We start from the raw sequence: 17,302 nt of genomic DNA on the forward strand, positions 1-17,302 counted from the left end.
CCAACTGCAACCAGGCGACTGCCATGCCCTGCTAGCCTTCAGGAAAATTGTATGACATGGGAAATTTAACCTACAGGGCATCGCTGTCTCTGACACCTGGTAGTTTAAATAATGAATTAGTAATTATAAATCCTTTTGACATAAAAATGAAGTTTAAAAAAGCAAACTTTCGAGACACACCTTTTGATGGTGAAGGGCTTTCCCACGTAGATTCCACCAACAGCCGTCACTCAGCACTGGCAGACAGCAGGTGCTTGCCACTCCAAACGGGGAGAGACACTCACCAAACTAGAAATGTCAGGGGCTAAACAAGTTTGCAAAAAGCAGCAGTTCCAGTCCAGAAATCATTTCCATAGCAGAGAGGAGGAAGTGTTCCCTGAGGACAAGGAGACTGGCTGGATTTCGCTTTTTTTCCTACTGAATAGATGTTCTTTTGTATGCAATAAAGGAAAAATAATGGGAGAATGTGACAAAACTGAAAAATTCACAATTGCGGTGCAAAAGTCACCACCTGCTCCTGCAAAACAGACTGTTCTGTATTTCCACAGTCCTGGGAGTTGCAGACCAGAATTTCTCAATAAGGTGTGCTAAGCTCAAAGGCATGAAGATAGCGACAGATCCAGACTTGTTAGTGCCATGAACATTTGTCTTGGCCACAACATACAGTGTGTACACAAGTGCTGTATCTACCATCTAATGTCTTCCATGTTATACCCAAACCTGTGCAGAAAGTCCCGACCCAGAAATGTTTAGAAACTGAAGCTCAACTGCATGTCTCAATATAAAAACAAACCTAGGATTTCAAACCATGATTTCTGCTGTAGAGTCCTTCCCACAGTCACCCACCCGGACTCCATTGCTTGAGATCTCCAGGACCAAAGCCAAGCATGTAACAGGAAGGAGAAAGTACAAACCTCATACCCAGTAAATGGGAACTTTATTAAACTACTGAGTTACTCCGAAATGTATAAATGTTCCATTAAATACAGTCAATTTTCTTTTACGCATATTCATAGAAATTTATTTACATGTTCCAAACACATTTAAATTATTTTCCAAGCTTGCTACCAATAAAATTTGTTGGTTTGTTTAAAAAAAAAAAGGAAAAAAGTCAATCATCTGCTCTTGCAGATGTGCATACATCTACACAGATACAATTAAGAAGGGAGATGCTTTTGTATCTAACCCACAGTGGAGGCAGTATCCAAAAAGCTTATCCAAAAAGCAAAATATTTGCCCTTGCAGAAAAGTGGGCTCTATAAATTCTCCCTGTTGGACAGACTCAAACAAGAGGCCCTGTGCAATACTTTATGGTGTTTGGGTATGATGTCTGCATCATGACTGGCTGGTATGAGGGAGGAGGTAAAGGCCCCTTGCCAGATTCAAACCTCAAAGTTGGCTGTCCCTGATACCAGGCCGTGAGAAGCATGTGAGCTCATTCTCACTGAATTACACTCTCCCAGCACAGAGGGATAGAGCAGACAAACAGATCTAGCACTAGTGTGTCAACGCCACTTGTCCAAAGAGATTTTCCTTTTGTTTTTTATTTTATTCTTAAATGAGGCTTCATTCATAAGTAAATAAAAGGCAATTCTTTAAATAAAATGCTTAGGGCAACAGCACTTCCCCCACCTAAATAGATTATTCTTGGGAAGATGCACACATGCTGAATGAGTTTTCCCTCGTTCTCTGTATCTTAGTCTGATAGAAGTTAAAATTTGTATCTGCAGGAAAAATGGGGTGTTTTCACTTTGCAAAAAGCTTATCAAATGTTAGTTTAATTCCTTTGGAGTCTTTAAACATTAAAAACCACATTTGAAGCAACCAAAGAACTCTACAAAAACATTGTCATGCGTAAGCTTTGTGTTTCATGCTAAATATTCTTGTTGACAAGGAGAAGGAGTGGAGGAGGAGGAAGCAGGGAAACTAATGGCCCAACCAGAGCCATTGCAACATTCAAGTAGTTTGGTAGTGTACAAACCAATGGAAACATGGAATGGTAAGAAAGTGCTCGGCACTACATTGCAGCCTTCAAGAGCTGAACTGCAAACATCCTGATAAGTATCATAAATATATGGCACTTCTGTATGACCAAAAGCTGGCAAGTTTGCTTGTGGTCAAAACAAATCAGGAGTAGTCGTCATGCCAATGGCCCTTCCAACAGGCACAGCCTCCAGCTGTGCTATCCAATGCAGCACCAGCCATATCCATTTGTGCATGCAAGACAATGCTGCCACATTCTTGGAGAACATGCCTCCTGCCCAGCAGAAAGCCTTCCCCAGACACACATACACATTCATAAAACATGCTATAAATTCCCTTGGGAGGTTAAAGACAGCCACAAACAGCAAATGTCTTGTTTTACAATTTTTTGGCCAGCAGTTCCAGTCTGTCCAATTGCCAGCAATGGACTTTGCAACAGGCAAAAAGAGCTCCCTAATCCAAGGAATTGAAAGCAATGGAAAGCATAATCCCCTAAATTCATTTCAGTACTGTTCCGCAGGATTCATTTTGACATCAAATAAGAAACTAACAAGCACAAAGGCTTGAGTCCTAGGAAGAATCTTACGTACACAAAAAAAACTGGCCTTAATCCATGTTTTCTGTCAAAAAGTGTTTCATCTTGTAGGTAAAACTTCTGAAAACTTTTTGGCTTTTGGTAACTTTTTTATCACAAATGCGAAGATTTGCTGTTCTGTTCACATTCTATCACAGTAGCTTTAAATACATTCAAATTCATAAAAAAGGATTTAGACCAGAACACAGCTACTTGCCCTTTCCCAACAGTGTGCTGTACTTCAATAAGCACATGATGGATGCCATGTATTGGCAAGGTTACTGTTTTAAGGAATTTCACTACACAGACATCCAGTGCTTGGACAAGTGTTCACATTCCAAGATTAAAAAACCCCTCTCCCTTATTTCAATAATGGCTTCAGTATTTTACCAATTGTCGTTCGGTTTGCATCCTTCAGTTTAAGAGATGCCTTTTCCACTGTTCCCTGTTCCTTTTGTGCAGGCTCTGCTTTTGTGCTGACAGCTTCTCCCTGCAGGATGCTTCTTCCAACCACTCTGGCACTATTTGCTCTCTTTAAGGTGCTCACGCTGTTGTCCTTTGGATTTGGATCATCAGAGGTCACTGCTGGCTTCACTTTAGGCAGCCTCTGGGACACAGACCTTGTGATGGGCGGAGGTCTGGATGAGCTGGATAGATCCACCTTTGCACGCTTTGAAGAAGAGGCCACTGTATTCCTTGCAAAGTTTGGGACAGCAGGTGGTGGTTTGGGAATACTGACTGTGGCAACCTTGGTGTCATCTGCAGGGGTCTGGGGTTTTGCACTGGAGCGACACATCTTTGTTTCATCTGTCTTTGATTTGACATTACTCCTAATGGGTTTAGAGATTGGCTTCTTGATAGTGACTCTGTCCCTCTCGAAATGAGCACTGCTTGAGGTGACAGTGCCCCTTCGTAACTTTGGCTCTTCTACTGACATGCTGTGCCTGTAGGGACTTCTAGGCAGTGTGTCTGTTGTGCCTCGGACAGAGCTGCGATGAGACAGCCGACTTTCCACTGTGCTGCTTTCACGAGGGGCTGGCTTGGCTTCTGGCTTTTTCATGCTGCTGGGTGCCCTGTTTGACCGAGAAATAGGCACCACTTTCCTCATGCTTTCGTTCTCAGAGGCATTCAAGGTTCTGACAGGTCTGGAAGGAGCTGTGTGGCTAGGGCGAGTGCCACTGGGTTTTGTGGAGCTTGGAGATCGATCTTTTAGAGAGTTTGTCTTTGGTCCTACTAGATCTTTATTTTTTATGGGTTTTTCTTTAGGAAGAGTGTGCTTGCTCTCGGCATCATCCTTATCATTGGCAGATGTGTGAAGAGACAGGTCCTTGTCAGAGGTGGAATTCAGGTTTGAGAAGAAAGATCTAGCCTTGTTCTGAGCATCACTGCCAGAAGAGCATGCTTTGCCAGCCTCACTTCTTATTTCGTTGCCTGCTGATTTAAAATCATTTCCCTCTTCAGAGTCCAATGTCAAAGAACAATCAGTCGTGGTATCTGACATGTAGCACACTGGCCCATCTTCCCTACTTCCTGAAACACTTGTATCCATAGACATAGGGCTGCTACTGTTGGGCTCTAAAGCTTCATTCTTGCAACCCACTGCCTTGGCTTGATGGTCCTGGGCCTCTCTGGAACTTCTGCAAGCTGGAGGCAGCTCATCATCGGCAGTGCTCAGGGAACGAAAGCTTAGATCATCTAGAGTCTCCAGGTCAGTCCCGCCAGCATCCTCTAAATATATTAAAGGTGCATCTTCTGCAGGCTTTGCTCCTTGAATATCAAATTTACGTAACCCCTTAACAAGTTCATGCTCCTCAATTGCAAGGGCCAGAGCATTTATATCTGTGGACTCCTCACAGGACATGTTGGAAGTGTGCAAGCTGTAGTCAGTGCTCCTCTGTGAGTAATGGGCACCAGGACCAGCTGAGCCGCTAAGGTGACTGGGCTGAGCTGGAGACACCTGCATGGGGCCACCACTTTTCACTTCCATTTCAGACTGTTGGTGTGAGTGCAAGGTATTTAAATTGAGATCTCTTGTTTCTTTGGATTCCGTCCAGGCTACGTTTGGTCTTGCTTGTCGGGTGTTTGCACGGGGAAGGCTGTTAAACTTGTTTGGATCCTCATCTTTTGAAATTTCCAGGAAACTCTGCAACTCTCTGTCTGCAGTTATCCCCAAAGAAAGTCGAGAGCGCCTGGAATTTGTGTTTCTGTACAAAGGGCTTTGAGGCCTCTGCTGCAAGAAGGGAAGAAATTCTCCAAGTCCATTTTTAGCCAACATCTCTACATCATTTTCACTGCTGCTCCGCCCAAAGCTCCCAAGCTCTCCAGCTGCCCAGGATCGACGCTTCTCCTCCAGCTCCTTTCGCCTTTGCAGACTATGAAGTTCCTGGATCTCTCGTTCCCTATTCTCCTGAAGGAGGAAAATCACAAATACATGTCTCAGAGGATGGTGTCCTATACCTAAGAACAAGACACACTCCTTCCTCTCTGCCTATTTCTTCCCATCAAAGTTAGCTCCTACTGCTGTCACCCACTCTCAACCTCCAGTACATACACAGGCACAAAATCACTGCAGCAACCACAACCTGCAACCACTAACCCCATGGAGAGCAGCTCCCTGCATAACTAATGGGACAACACATCCATCCGGTCAGTGAATGCAAAAAAAATGCACCAGGCCTTGCAAAATCAACAAATTGACCCGTCAAGCCCAGGCAGATGTCAGATCTTAGAATCACAGAATATCCCAGGTCGGAAGGGACCCACAGGGTCCACTGAATTCAACTCCTTGCCCTGGACTCCAAGAGTCACACCATTTGCCTGGGAGCATTTTCCAAACACTTCTTGAACTCTGTCAGGCTTGGTGCTGTGACCTCTTCCCTGGGGAGCCTGTTCCAGTGCCCAACCACTCTTTGGCTGAGTCAAAGAGTTCCAGATGTAAGATGGAGAGCATGAAGTCTTCACTAAGTTTAAAGGTGGCAAGCTTATCAGGTTAGTAAATCTCTACCTAATCTTTACATTCATATTTTAAGACTAACTTGTCTGACCAGCACCAGCCAACATGGTTTTTCCAACCCACCTTACTACAACTGCAATTGTTTCTCAGCAAGTCCAATTTCTACATGGTGATACTTTTCTCTAACACTACAAACTGAAAATTTTGTGAAAAGGCATTGCTTAATTGCATATGAAAGCAAACAGAAAAGTTAACGCAATGCCTCATGATACTTAGACATCAACTGACACCACTCAGGGACCATCAATGAATGTCTCACTCCAATTTTGGATCTCATAACCACTGTTGGTTTCAAAAACTGCCAACTATAGCACAAAGATTGCCCAGGGTAGGATGGAGATTTTGGCAGCTAAACTGAGGGATTTTGGTTCAGGAAGCCATACAAGAGGTAGTTTGAATTTGAAAGACAGCACAGTAAACACTTTTTTACTAAAATAATTAGTAGTCATTTACTGTGAATGTCAGCATTTTAACTGTTACCTCTAGGCTTCAGATTTAATCTAACTGCACCTTTGTTTGAACTTTCTGGGTTACTTTCTGAAATGAAGAACTTGGCTTGCTGCAGCCATTACAGCTGTAGATAAAAAGAGAAAGAAAAGGCTAGTCTTGACAGAGGAATCAAAAATTACATAATTTTCCAGCATGTTGTTAAATCTGGTCTAATCAATGACACACTGTTTAAAAAAAAAAAAATCACACCTTTATTTATCTAAAGCTCTGTGTAGTTTAATCTTTTCGTTGTTGTGACAACAGAAGAGCTGCACCACTAGAAAAAGTCACCTGAAAGCTTTCAGTAAACAAAAGCCTAATGCTTTGTGATGAATGGATTAATCTACACCTCTTAAAGTGGATTTGAGACTACACTGGGCTCTGAAAGATAGGATGCATTAGAGACCTAAGAAACCTGAACATCTAACAAAGAAAAAAGAAAAAACTTGCATTTCAGGAAAAATGTTTGGCAGGAAGCTTTCTTTCACAGGTATGGAATTACAGAATGAATTCTTGTCAAATGCTAAAGCTCAACTTTAAATATACCATTGTGAAGAGAAATGGTTAAATATAGTTGCAGATATTAATACCATTAGAAAAAGGATATTTTAACCTCACCCAGAAAGAGTTTTAGGAGATTTTACTCAGATGAAAATCTTTTTAAACACATAGTTAGACATGTCAAAAAATCGCAAAAAATGTTTAAGCATTTGAAATATGTGCACATGGCCATTGTGGTACAAGTTATCTTTTTAGACTGTTGGATGTGCTGTCTACACATCACATTCTTTTATCAGAATTGCCATTTTTATTGTTCTGCTGTATTGTTCTGTATTAAATTGTCCTGCTAATTTTGTAGGAACAACGGTCAATCCACAGTTAGCAAGCAAATCTCAAAATTTGCAAGCAAGAGTTTAATTTGTCGTTTTTTTAGAGTGTAGCTGCTTACTGCAGAGAGAGAACCTCAAAAGTCACAGCTATCCAACAACCACTTGTAATATGTGACTATGAATGAAATCCTCAAGCCCCAACATTTGAACATATACGGATGAAGTCACCTCTTGCGAAACTGACTGCAATAGCTATCACCATTTGGTTTTATACATTTGTGCAACATTCACCCTCGTGCAACTGCGTGTTGTCTTGGGTGGTAAAGGTTAGGTAAACTAATGGTACAACAGGCACATTAGAAGAACATCTTGTCGGCTTGCTTGGAATCAAGACTCTTCTCTCTGAACAAAAGCTTTTATCCAGAGTGCTGCCAAATGCAGATTGCAAAAGGGCACTGATCCAACTGATTCATGCTATTTATAAAGATCTAAGAAATATCTGTAACAATAGACAGACCTTGCTGAACTAAAACTGTAATCAATGCCAATACTGCTCCTCCATCTTAGTACATTTCCCGAATTATTTAAGACCAATTAAGGGTTCTCGGCAAATGAACGCTCACACTGGGGATAAGGTATCTTTCTCCCATAGGCCTCTCACTTTTTAAGTTTCCACCACAAAAATCCTTTGGAAGGACAAGTAGAATATGCAGCCCTTACTTTACTTGGTAAAGTGCCTCTAGCCATGTAAAGGAAGGCACTGGAGAGCCCGAGCTAGTGCAGATTCAGGCAGGTGCACCTAAGGAATGGTGTGCCACACCTCAAGGCCTTTCCAACGATCCAACACTACCAGGCCAGGGCCTGAACAGCGAGCCATAGTGGGGAAGTCTGTGCAATCTGTCTCACAGCTCAGCTTGGCAGTCACCAGCCTCCTCACCAAAAAAGAAGGGAGGTGCCCACTTACAAGCAGGCCGATGAACAACCCTGATGTATCATCCCAGTGGTCTCGCCCACCTGAAACAGAGGATGCAGAGCAGCAGGGCTGCCCACAATGGCCATTTCCCACCTCGCTTCTGGCAAGGGAAGCTTACAGGAGTGCAGTTTTCTGCAGCCATTTGAGCAAATAGATAAAATACAAGATACAAAATGTGAGCCAATATCCACTTCAAAAGTGTAAGAACATCATTCAACACTCTTACCTTAACAGCCGTGTTGAATCTTATGCAGAAGTCCCTAAATATCTGGAAACATTCATCTAACTTCATAGTTTCTTTGTCTTCACAGAAAAAGTCGATGAGAGCATTTCCCTCCTTTTGCAATTCTCGTTTCTGGTGTTCAAGCTCTTTCAGATGCCTTACAGCAAACTGTAGCAAAAAACATACACATGTGAACCAGAGAGAAATATTAAAGTCACAATGGGTCATGTATACATTAGGAACTTATGAAATTCATCTTGCAACCTAGAAGTTTTTACAGAGCCCAGGAGACTAACATCTTGGAGGAGAACTTGTACTAACAAAAGGAAACATGCCATTTCAGCAAACTCAGTAAAGAAGGTCAGGAAAATTGGATCAATGAAAATGTACATTCTAGTGACTAGGATGGAAACCAGAAAAAGCTCAAAAGCCCTCAAAAAAACTTTACAGCTTTAATTTTTAGATGAGTAAGATCAAATACTGTACTAGAACACTGACAGACCTCCTAGGAGCTCCTTAAAAGCTCCTCATTCCTTATTTTCCTATTTCCACCTCAGCCAAGCTTAAAGGATTAATTCCTCCTCCCCAGTTTTCCAAAAACACACAGGAACTGATTCATGGATATACATGACAAAATCAACTCCTTCCTAAGGTGACCCCAGACCACAATAAAAAAGGTTTTCATGGTTGAAAGGTAAGGAACCACTGAAAATACACGTATATTAAGACATCCACAAAATGTTGCCATAAAGTAGCACTTTGATAAGTGTAAAGCAATACAGACAGGATGGAAGTGATTTAGTGGAAGAAGATTCAGGAGAAAGAGAATAAGGCTGTGATTAGACTTTGAGCAGCAGAACTGCTTAAAACACTTTGATCAGGTGCCCCTGTCTCCTCTATCTGCATCACCAGCTATCCACTTCTATTCTTGCACAGTCCCACATCTGACACCACCTGTAGCTCAAAGTAACCTGAGAAGAAAAGTTACTTTTTCAGGCAAATCTCTTCTATCATTCATAGTCACCTAAATATTTTTCATAATGTAGCATTGGGGTGGGAAAATGCAGCTGGAGGTCCTGATAACCACTTAATCCAAACCTGCTTTCAGGAATTACTTGGAATATTACACCACTAGGATAGGAACAAATATGCCTTGCTAGTCTTAGCAAAAAAAAAAAAAAAAAAAAAAAAAGTGGGGGGGAAAAAGCCCACAGTAAAACCTGGACTGAAGATAAACCAGACAACTGATAAAAGCATACATCAAAAAATAGTTCCTCCCACATATTTCAGGAATTTATTCACAAGGGTGAAATAATCAAAGCTGACTTTTACATCAGCTTGGTTATCACCTGTAATTTAGAAACAAAATCCGGAAGTGTTTATGTAAGATATGCATTTGTAAATTTTTTTTCCCCAACATTTCTTTTGGAATGTGGCCTAAACAAGGTTGTAGTGTTACATAAAACCACCTATTGGATTTTTAGAAATCCCAAACATGTTAAAACATAACATTAAAGGGTCTGGGTGCAATGGATAAAAGCCAACAATTCAGAGTGAATAAGGACAGGTATTTCAATCTTAACCTGCCCCTTTCTTCATCAGCTTTTTATCTCCTGAAAAACTACAGGGAGTATTAACTACATTTGCAAGTTGAAAATAAGGGCGGGTTAAATTCCAGATTAACACCTGCCTTCTTACTTTTAAAAATTACCTATAGTGTGAAACAGAAAAAGTAATTTAATTGAAGAATAATATGTATTTCTTGAGGCATCACCATATACCCAGAAAATAGTAAGTCTGCTTCCAAGGTAAGAGCTATATACATCAAGGCCTGTAAAGGTACTGCAGTACTTAATAAAATAAAAAGGAGAACCCACACAGGTATAATGGTATAGCTCTGAATAAGAGACTCTATGTTAAGGGTAAATTAGTAGAGAAACAAGTCCCTTGACCTGTCAGCTTCTAACAATATCTCTTCAGTCACCAGAACTCAAGATCCATATGCACAGCACACCCTCAGCTAAAACTGATGTGCTCCAGAAAAACATAACATGCAGGCATTTTATTTTGGGCAGCTGCAAAGCACAAAACCAGAGACCACTCCAAATTGTCTTGTATTTTAACTACTGATCTCCATCAGTAATTTCGCACGCACTAAACACGCTTGCCTAACAAGCCTTGGGCAATGTACACTCAATATCCCTCCCTGTAAAAACACAGCCCTCCCAACACGCTTACATGACAAACAGCATGAGGCTGGAACACCTTTGTACAACTGACAGGCTAGGCATATTAAAACAGGGCTTCTGTTTATTAACAGGTCCACACAAATGACATTCAGCTGAAGAATGCTGCTGTATTCAGGCGACAGTAACACATTACCACAGATATCCTACAAACCTGGAGAAAGTTTTCCATCTGGTGAAAGAGTTTGGGGTCTCGTCGGATGCTGTCTTTAACAGATCTTGTCTTGACAGATAGCGAGTGGAGCTCTGCTTCTACACTGTCAATGGATAACCTAAAAATAGCATATACAGAGAATGTTTATCAAAGGAGAAGGAGTGGCCCACAGGTTAGCCACAACATGCTGCAGAAGTGGATACTTTACATGAGGTGCAAACGGGCAATCAAACAAGACCTGCCTGTTCAGGAAATCTTTCCAGAGTAGACACTGAAAATTAGGAGAGAGATAAGCACATTTCTTCTTATTTGCAACCTGAAAAGATTCCCATGGGGTGTGGTTTCATGATTAACTCCAGCCAGTCCTATCCACCCGACCCACCTAACCTTAGAAAGGTTAATGCTGCCCTGCCCCTGTCCAGGTGTTCCTTTTCTGTCCTGGTGACTGTCCTAGCAATCATTTTTGAGATGGCCAGCCATATCTGTGAACTGAAAATTAACCTACGAAAAGGAAAAAGCCCGTTTGTTCCAGATTCATCTTTTGCTTGGTCCAACTGGCAACATGACTGTTTGAATGCAGGAGCTACCACAAAAATGGGCCACAACAGACCGTCAGCCAAGACCACAGATTTGGTAGCAGCATCTGGCATCATTCAATTGCATGTTACACTCTTCTAAGCAGTCACAGCACTGCAACCCGCATGGTCTCAACCCCACAGTTACAATATTTCATCCTGCTATTAAATACCAGCAGTGAAGCTTCTGCTGTGAAAAGAGAACTCAGAAACTGAAGATCGCAGGTAAGACCTCTGATCTGGTGTAATCTAAGAATTCTCCTGGGAGACCCACATTCCGTACAATGGTTCCCACCTAAATTTCCCAGTCACTTCGAGGGTAAAAGCTTCTAAACCTTTGGCATTTCTGTCACAAGAGAAGTAAGCTTTGCCTAGGAATTGAAGCACTATAGTTTGCCAAATGATAAGAACTAACAACTCTACACATGCTCCTCCTAAGGTTGTTTCACCAGCACCATGACTTTCAAACACTAAAGCTGCCTTGTGGCAGCCTGATTGAAATGCACATGGCAGCAGACAGTGACACATGCATAAGTTTGTCAGTACATACACAAATAAATATAATGTGTGCTGTTTTTTCCCTGCGTACTTGGGAAAACATGGTGTTTTTGTAGCTAAGAAAAGCAGTAGAAAATACAGGCTACATTTTTCTGCCTTTGAAGGAGGAAGAGGATGGCCTACAAGTAAAGAAGGCAAGACAACAAAAAATAAAGAACATAATGGTAGTTGTTTTAACATGCTATAACTGGGTGGATTTATGAGCAACTTGTACACGACAGTTCTCTCTAAGGACCTTCCTCAGGCCCACTGGTGAGGTACATATTTAATTTTGTTTCATTTTCATGTACAGAGTGCACTCCCTAAATAGACTTCAGCATGAGTTACAACAGAAGATTTTCAGCATTAACAAATGTGATCAAAGAACAGAGTGGTTAGAAAATAAATATAATCAAATTTGGAATTCTGCCTGTTCCTCTCCTGTTTGCCAGGGGGCTTGGATGCTGAGGAAAGCTATAGCAGGCCACATGGCAAACTGCCAAAAAGGTGTGTGGGTTGGATGGCAGAGCGCCACACAGGTGGTCCCTCAAAAATTTTCTGATTAACTCCATGGCCACTCCTTTCCTCAGAACATTTTAGTCTTTTGCAGACATTACTTAACCCTCCATCAGATCTAAGAAACTGGATCCATTTTGCAGGTGGGAAAAGAATGTAAATAGATTGCCCAAAGCTCAAGAGTAAGGAAGTAGCAAAACTGGGAAGAGAATTTCAGCACTGAAATTCTTCCAGGTTTCAGATTTAGACCATGCTGTCTCACAAAAGTGAGTACAGTTATTGAGGTACAAATCAGGTTCAGTTTAAAATGATGAAGTTTAACACTTTAAGTTGAAAGAACACAGAGCCACAAACCCTTTAGATTTTCCAACCAAGACAGCAAATGAAACCTCAAAAAGCATCTATGTGAAGCCAGCACCTGTCCCTGGTACCAGATTTGGAAAAGTACTGTAGCCTGCTCAGAAACAAATGAAAACTGGTATAAGGAAAAACAGTAACTTTCTTTTAGTTCAATCCCTTAAGAGTAATGAACAGGCACATGCATTTGACAGAGACAGAATTAGTAAAAATCTACGGAGATATGTAATAAGAAGACCTCATACCTGAAGGCACATTGCAGGCATACTTCTGCTAGTAAATGGAAATTAAGACCTCAAAGCCACAGTAAATATTTGTAAAGATCTGGTTTTGTGCCAAGACTTTCCTGAATAAATCTCATTGCTTCACAAATGAAAAAATTCCAATTCCAGTCTAACCATAAGTCTTCAATTTTCTTTTAACTCACCTGGAGGCATCATGAACACTCCTAATTTTTTCTGAAAAGTTGAGAAGAGCAGCATCTTTCTTTTGGGCTTCCTGAAACAAACATAACAAAATGAAAACACACAATCCATTAACATTCCACCACCATGCAAAATCCCTAAGTCTGGCAGTTCTAAAGCTTCTGGGAGGGCACTTAAAGGTTGCTTTTGTGCACTGTTTTTCTTCCCATTGAATCCTGACACAACGGAGTGGAGGACACCCCTTAAAGAAAGGCAGGGATCAGAACTGGAGATTTTAAACAACAGCTTCCATTTTGCAGTGTAAAATAATACTGCTTCTGCCAGTGAACACAAGCCAGATGTATTAATAAGGAATGTCAGGGAAAGAACAATTTACTGATGCCATTGTTTGAGCAGATTCGATGCTTCCTGCACAAACATCAACTTATACCCTATTGTTTGCTGGCTGGGAATCTGTTAAGCCAGTTTGTACACAGATAACCAAAGTCATAAAGATGCATTTAAATTCTCTCCCTTCTAAAATCAAGAAGTTTGAAAGGAAGGAAAGACAGCTTGAAAATGTCTGCAACAGCTTTAAAAAACACACATCAGTCATCAAGGGAGAAAGAAAAGCTATCAAGAAGGTCACACAAAAGATTCAGTGGGAAGATTGAGAGAATTTTTATTAAAATAAGCCACTTCCACAGTGTAAGAATTTCAGACAAGAAGAGAAAATCTACAATGAAGAAATTTGATGAAGGCAAGTTTCTACATGATATAAAAACTTAAGCTTTCCATGGGGTTCTGGATAGGGTGACCAGGTAGAGGTAATTTTTGGTGAATTTTGTGGCAGAAGAAGAAAGGTGAAGATTAGATCAAAGCTGTGAGAAAGTTGCTTTTTTGGAGGCACATGGCCCCTTTTATTGTCTACTAATTAATGGACCTATATTTGTAGAAGCTGCTTATATCAGCAAAACAGACTTTCTATACCAGAGCAACGAAATGCAGCAGACTCATCCCCGGTTTATTTGCTTTCGTATCTGCCAGCTTGAGCAGTGACGACAGTTTAAACCCAACAGCATTGCCAGCATAACCTCCCTAAAAAGAAACAATTTGAAAAAGAGCAAATGAGAAGCTGAGGCACGACATCAGAGCACTGCAATACTAACAAGGAAGTATGGCCCATCAGCCATCTCCCTTTGGGATGTCACTTACCGCATTCATAATATTCCCAGCCTGAAGGACCAAGTGCAATATGGAATGAAGTTCCTCACAAGTCATTAACTCTGTAAGAAACAAGAAAATTGCTGTATAACAATTGTTTTTTTAGAAATATAGTCAGTTACCAAGCTCCTCTTCACCTCTAGGTTTTGGGTTTTTTTTTTTAATTTGACAAGCAACTACAATAAACTGAAGAGGTCATGGGAAAGATAATGGCACTATATAATTCCAATTCACAAGCACAACTGACAAACCTCAAGTCTATGTTCAGACTTTAACTTAGCAAGTGTAGTATTTCCAAGGTAACCTCCAGCAGCTAAGGAAACATTTGGGGCCTAGTCCTACAATGAAGTGCTGTGTCTCATGCAAGTGGTTAAGTATCCTCACCACCTACTAATTATTCCACTGTGAGGCAAGTGCTCTGCACCCTGCAGGATCCATTTGCCATCTGCCAAGATTGGGCTTTTGAACAATTATTCTTTTTTTAGGAGACTCGGCCACAAGGCCTGAAAAGGTAACAGGCAATGTTTAATTTTTCCTTGTTTATCCCACTCCCACAATGAATCATCATTTTATTTCTGTATGATCACCAACTCAGAGCAGCATTTATTTTACTTGTCATATCAAAGAGGATTTAGCACAAAGTTATATTCAGTGTGACAGTGAGTCAAAATGGAATAAAACTGCCTTCTGAAGTTCTCCAATCGCACAAGCCTGGTTTGTACATGTGTTCATTTCTTTGCAAAATGCACAGTAGAATTCTATCTGAATTCATACACCTTTTCACTCAGCCACATATGAGCAAAAAACAACATATGTGCAAAAAACAATATATGTGCACCAGAGGGATTTTCTTAGAAATAAGATGTGGAAATTCAAAACTGTAGAGTTAATAAATGCGTCACTACAAACCAAGTGGCTCCAAATTTGCACACACAGGAAGAAAATCACCATGAACAGGTTTTAATGTGAGGTACTGTATGTTACACTAATGAACAAAATAAAAAGTGGAATCCTTTTGATAGCAGTGTAAATACTTCAAAAACCTGTTTTGGTTCCAACTCCATATTCTGTAATTTACTCTGCACTGGGCTGCTCAACACAACACAGTAGCATATTTTGGAAGCATATAGCTCTTGTACATTTGTATTTCAATAGTGGCAGCCTAAAAACGCAATTAAATAATTAAATAACCTTTGATCTGTTAAGCGATAGATGAGGAAGCAAGGAGGAAGAAAAAGGAGAGAATAAATAAGAGAACAGCAAATTTCACAAGGCCAAGAATTCTCCAAGAGGAGAAGGCAAATTCTAAATACTTCACACAGGAAGAGCCTGCTCTGCGTCACTGTGACATACATCCATCTGCAGGTAGATGAGATGTTTAGACCATCCTAACCCTCAGTGATTATCAGCATTAGAACTGAAGTAAATATTCTCTCAGTTTAATTACAGGAAAGAAACCTGGGAGACAGCAATAGAAAAGGAGACATAATTCCTAAACAACTTCAGGCTATCAACACACCTTGAAGTGAAAAGACCAAATGGAGAAGAGCACATGACAAAGTGGACTGAACACAGGGAAAGCCCAGTCAGTGATTTGCATGGCTGGCCTGATGCAGGAGTTGCAGACCAAAGTGTCTCCTCTCTGGAGCAAATTAATTCACTCATTTTTACATATGTCTTGGGTGAAGGACACGAAGGACATTAAGGCGTGGCTGCTTTTATACATAATATTCCCTCACAGGTCTGTTGCTCAAAACACAAAGAACAATTATTTGAAAGAGATCCTAATAAAAGGCCAAACTCAGACCTACATCCTATGGTGCTGCACACTTTCCTAAGTCAAGGACAAGTTTAATCCTCACTGGTGGGAAAAGGCATTTTTTCCCTTTGCTTTTACTTGAAAGGACTGTTCGAATCACCAGCGCTCATAGTTGAATATTCTACTTACTGCACCTTTTTATACCACTAGAAGCAGTCTAAGCAGTGACCCAGTAGCCTGTCAAAAATTTCCAGCATGAAATAGGCATTTCTTATTTGGGAACAGGACCAATAGCCACTCAAGGTACTGTAAAGGGTCAGCACTGATGTTTAACTGAAACCAGGAATCAACTATTTTCCTGCAGAGCAGAAGACACTACATTACCTTAACAAATAACAAGCTGCAGCAGTTCAAAATTTGTGAAATGTAAAGAACAAAACAGGTATGTAAAGCAAAAGAGAAGAAAAACAGAAAACAAAGGAATACCAACAGTATTCTCTACAATAAAAATTTTAACCTATCAATACTGCTACCTCAAAAGGAAATGGCCTATAGAGAAATTTAGAAAATACAGTCATTTTTCTATAGATCTCTGAAAGAATGAGCAGAGAGGTGTAACAACCATATTCCATCAGAGGGAGAGCAGTGCAGGAATGAGCAAACTGAACTCAAAAGATGACATCCTAATTTGGTCATGGACACATTTGCTTCTGTCAGTTTAGGATACATTACTTACAGGCTTTGAACATGAATTTGTTGCTAGCATATCCAAAGTTTCCAAATTTTTGATTTTGGAAGGAAAGATCCACCAGGCACACCCTGATGACATTTGTCAGAGGGGAGTTAGCTTCCTTTTAATAGCTAAGGTACCTGAAATTCAAGCTCTGGTCTTTGTAATGCAGACTAATTAACATGCTAACAAAAACAAGAGTATTAGGCATGTCCCAACATATTTAATTACCTTTTGTTGCCTGTCTTATAATTTTCATGTCATCTTGTAGAGAAGCACAGGAGGGTGAGAACTGCCTCTCCAACACCATGGCTTCAATCCTAAGAGCATAGCTGGAGTACACAAACAGATTTAGAACTGACAGCCAAAAAAGAACACTTATCATAAACAGAACAAACCATCTCCTTACTTTGGCACCTGGATTAGTAAATACATGAAGGAATCAGCTTGAGACAGTTTTGATACATCTCCATCAAAGGCTTTTAATTTCTTTACCTAGAAAAGAGAAAAAAAACACTAGCAAAGAATTTTATCAAAGATCAAGATTAACTTGACTTGGGAAGGTACCACTCTAAAAAGCAGTAAATTTAAATGAAGGCATTGGAAAGTCCACCCAGTGATTGAATGGCTTCACTGTCCCAAGATCCTGTAACTGGCACATACCCCAGCCACAAAAAAAAAAAAAAAAAAAAAAAAAAAAAAAAAAAAAAAAAAA

The 17,302-nt window shown here is 40.5% G+C and overlaps 1 protein-coding gene across 1 annotated transcript in view; it reads right to left on the reverse strand.

Moving 5' to 3' along the window:
* Window positions 1-1,093: 1,093 nt before the first annotated feature.
* The window catches only part of LOC134564250 (FH2 domain-containing protein 1-like), a 36,575-nt gene continuing 20,366 nt past the window's right edge, over window positions 1,094-17,302 (reverse strand). Inside the window, exons 5-12 of the mRNA XM_063422997.1 lie at window positions 16,997-17,082; window positions 16,819-16,919; window positions 14,090-14,160; window positions 13,865-13,972; window positions 12,898-12,968; window positions 10,486-10,603; window positions 8,089-8,253; window positions 1,094-4,964 (exon numbers count right to left, since the gene is read on the reverse strand). Of these exons, the coding sequence (XP_063279067.1) occupies window positions 2,919-4,964; window positions 8,089-8,253; window positions 10,486-10,603; window positions 12,898-12,968; window positions 13,865-13,972; window positions 14,090-14,160; window positions 16,819-16,919; window positions 16,997-17,082 (2,766 nt within the window). The 3' untranslated portion in view covers window positions 1,094-2,918. The remainder of the gene's footprint in view (window positions 4,965-8,088; window positions 8,254-10,485; window positions 10,604-12,897; window positions 12,969-13,864; window positions 13,973-14,089; window positions 14,161-16,818; window positions 16,920-16,996; window positions 17,083-17,302) is intronic.

The sequence above is a fragment of the Prinia subflava genome, chromosome Z (genome assembly GCF_021018805.1).
Source record: "Prinia subflava isolate CZ2003 ecotype Zambia chromosome Z, Cam_Psub_1.2, whole genome shotgun sequence".
Taxonomy (NCBI): Eukaryota; Metazoa; Chordata; class Aves; order Passeriformes; family Cisticolidae; genus Prinia; species Prinia subflava.